Raw genomic sequence first — 3,539 nt, 5'->3', positions numbered from 1 at the left:
TTAGTGCTGGTAGATTTTATTTTCTCGAGTAATTTATTGATATACATGTCTCGAAAATGAGACGAAATCTACATATAATACAAAGATAACAATATCAATATGTTCATGCACACATCATCCCTATAATGTATATATTTCGGAAGTATTAATACATAAAGATTTGTAACTGTTCAGACATACGTATTATCAGTGAGTTCGATCAAGAAAACATATGTTTGTAACATTGTCTATACTTTTGTTTTTCGCCTAATATGGCAGACTAAGCAGTCCCTGCCAACTGATTACATACAGACCCACGAAGATATTCAAATAACCTAACTGGCACTTATGAACTTAGTATAGCTGTGCTTCACTATGTCGTCTGATGACCTATCAACCAAAAATTTTGAACAAATACAAATCATAATCTATAGCAGACTTTGCGGCTTGTACGTAGACGTCTGGATCCTCGTCGTTTTCTACAGCGTTCTTCGCCATCTCGTTACACACTTGCACCAGTTTATAACAATGTTCGTCCCTATCAACTTCAACAGCTCTGTCAATAAGTTGAGACCAGTCTTTATCCTTGAACTGGCCTAATGAAAGCGGGACGTTCATATCTGGCGATCCTTCTGCAACATATACCGCCAGTAGAACGGTTAGAAATTCTCTGACGACTTTTATTCCGTCTTCTGCTGTTAGCAGTGGCATGATCTGATGAAGTCCCCAAGCGCACGTGACACCATGGAGAAGGAAGAAGTTATTTCTGTCCTCAGCTAGCGCATATACCAACACGCTCAAGTAGACAATTCTTCTCCCTAGCTTTACTGGATCAAGGGATGAGTCGCTGGCACGTACATACTGTCCTAATGCAAGGGAGAGAACCAGGTTGGTGAGTAAATCTCCGTGGTCAGTTAACAAATAACAGACACTTAACTGAAAGTTTCCTAATTTCAGCGGTTTCCATCGGTCTTCTTTTATTCCCTCTTTCATCTTGTTGAAAAGTTCTTTATTCAAACGAAGACTTCTCAGGACATCCATTATTTCGACATTTCCACTACCAAATACGGCAAGATCTGCATTTGATTTCGTAGTTACGATTGGCCGATAGGAATGAAATGTGTAGGCGAGACCTTCCAAAATAATTCGCTCATTCCTGACGGAATAACCATACCCCAGATGAATAGTTCCATGTAATGCTGATCCAGCAAGGCCATTGGAAACATGCGGGTACTCGTTTTTTATCAGGTCATCGACAGTTTTGTACTTCTCTCTGAGCAAATGTTCGAAATGTTTCAGTATCGAGTAATAGGCAACACGTTTTCCTTTAAGTTCTTCGACAGGCCTGTCATCAATGACGTCAGAAGTCGTGGACTCCAGTTTCGGAGAGTACCATTGTATGAATCTCTCAATCCTTTCGCTTGGTACTCCAAGTCTGTGCAGAGCTATGACACCATGTGTAAGGTGATTGCTTAAAAAGCCATTGTATTCGATGAAGAACTTTTCTGTTGAATTTTTGTCTAATACTGATGCAATATCTGAACCAGACATACTGTGACCTCGTCTTCTGTTCCTTAAGATATGCCGTGAATGAAAGTGAAACCTGAAAATATAGAACATACATGCTAACAGGACACTGCCAACGATATATCCGCCTGTGTTAAGCTCATATCAAATTTAATTTTCTAGAGTAGTGAACACTGTACAATTTATTTAACAAACCTTGAGGAAACGATTTGCAACAAAACTTTAGTGACGACACAAAGGAGATTTTGAAAAATAATGAAATATTAATGAAAGCAAATTATCTAAAATCCATATGGTGTATCAAACTCCAACCCAGTGTTACTTCCCCTTATCGGTACAGTAGATTGTTTGACAATATTCATGTGTGCAGGCTGATGGCGGATGTGGGACTCGGCCCAAAGATATATAAAATGGTGGACTGATATTTATTCCTCTGCGTTACTACTGCGCTTTTTTTGTCATTTACCATTTAGATTGTCATGTATAATTTTCAGTGCAAGAAGTAGTCCATCCTCATCACCTTTAAAAATGGGGTTACCTCAGATCTTGTTGTTGTACCAACTCATGAGGAGGTCGTTAATTGGGACAGGAATAGACGTTAAAGACCCACCAAGACCTAGTGACCTACTTATATAAAAATCTTTCTTATAATACAGGTAATATACAGCTATACTACAAGTTTTCACGTGGACAATTTAGGCCCTTCCTGAATAAATGTGTTTTGACAACTTCATCTGCAAACTTATACAGTCAATTTCTTTTTAGCATAGTTTCAAAAATATAGATGAATAACTATCTTACACTGTAGAAACAAAATGTGATTGAAATTTAACTAAATACACTGATTTCTGTACATATTGCTACAGTAATTCGATAAAATGTTAAGACACTTCACACATTGTCTTGGCCTAATATATGTCACTGTCAATTTGTAACTAAATACTTGTATATCCCATTTTTTCAGGCAAACCATGTATAATTACCATCATGGAAATACAAAAGAATACAGTTATTACGTGGTGCGTCTTTAATTTATATTCGAAACAGCATAGAGGTCGTTAACTAGGACATGATTTTAATTCGCATTTAATAGAGGCATAGTATTTCTAGACTATGTTAATGCCAAGTCATGTATATTATATATAGATCATCATGTATTTAAACTGACGTTATAAAAATGTAATGATACAGAAGAAAGAAACCGAAAATATGCGATCCTAACCTAAATAATTCGTAAACAGATAAAAACTTCCTACACTTACCTGCTTCATACATAAACCATTAACATTACGTTTCGTGATGCTAGCTGAACAGAAAATGAGTCAGACATAACATCTAAAGCGGGTCAATAGATAACAAATATTTATTTACCTTATTACCATTGCCTGACAAATGGTTAATACAAAATAAAGGGAGGAAACTTAGCATGCTTAGAGTACATAAATGACAAATTTCACTAACATTAGATCTATACCTTTCATAACAATACTAGTCCAGTAGTATGTTTCAATCATAATGCAATCAAATAACATGTATGTTTCTATGTTCTGCCGTATCTCTATAACCCTGTGTTATGTTCATTTAAAAGCATGCGTCAGATTCTTTAAATTTGTCATTTGAAAACTTAAACATTTTTGAAAAAGTGGAAACTCCACAGGTCGCTCAACACGACAAATGAGCCTGTTCATGGACGGTAGTCTAAATGCATGCTTTCGTCCACGCCCTCTAGCTCCGTGTAGAGCAGAACTCAACATTTACATACGGTACAAGTACAAAAACAATTAAGAGACATCCCCAGATGTGTTCATGGCACTAGCGTGTTATTCCATGAAAAGCGGCGTATGGTCTCCAGTTAAAATAATGGGTTTTCTCTAAACGAGAAAACAATGGATAGAACTAAACAAACTGGAATTTAAGACATGTAACATGAATAACACAATTTATTACCGTTTCTTTTTCTTTTAACTTCGACAACTGGCAAGTTGCAGAACATTTATTGATTTAGAACTGATAACATGTTTAACAAAAATATA

The 3,539-nt window shown here is 36.3% G+C and overlaps 1 protein-coding gene across 2 annotated transcripts; it reads right to left on the bottom strand.

Annotated features, from left to right (window-relative positions):
• On the bottom strand, positions 1 to 2,907 carry LOC123529487 (uncharacterized). 2 transcript variants are annotated; one of them, XM_053521544.1, is made up of 2 exons: positions 2,878 to 2,907; positions 1 to 1,582 (listed from the first exon to the last, which is right to left on the bottom strand). In XM_053521544.1, exons 1-2 carry the CDS (start codon positions 2,886 to 2,888, stop codon positions 373 to 375), a joined length of 1,221 nt encoding a protein of 406 aa, XP_053377519.1. In that variant the 5' UTR covers positions 2,889 to 2,907; the 3' UTR covers positions 1 to 372. The 2 variants fall into 2 exon arrangements, with proteins under 2 accessions (XP_053377519.1, XP_053377520.1); XM_053521545.1 differs by having other exon boundaries at positions 2,769 to 2,894.
• Between the last annotated feature and the right edge of the window lie 632 nt (positions 2,908 to 3,539).

Source organism: Mercenaria mercenaria, chromosome 13 (assembly GCF_021730395.1).
Source record: "Mercenaria mercenaria strain notata chromosome 13, MADL_Memer_1, whole genome shotgun sequence".
NCBI classification, from domain to species: Eukaryota; Metazoa; Mollusca; class Bivalvia; order Venerida; family Veneridae; genus Mercenaria; species Mercenaria mercenaria.
The sequence above is the reverse complement of the archived record's forward strand: the minus strand, read 5'-3'. Positions and strand labels throughout refer to the sequence as shown.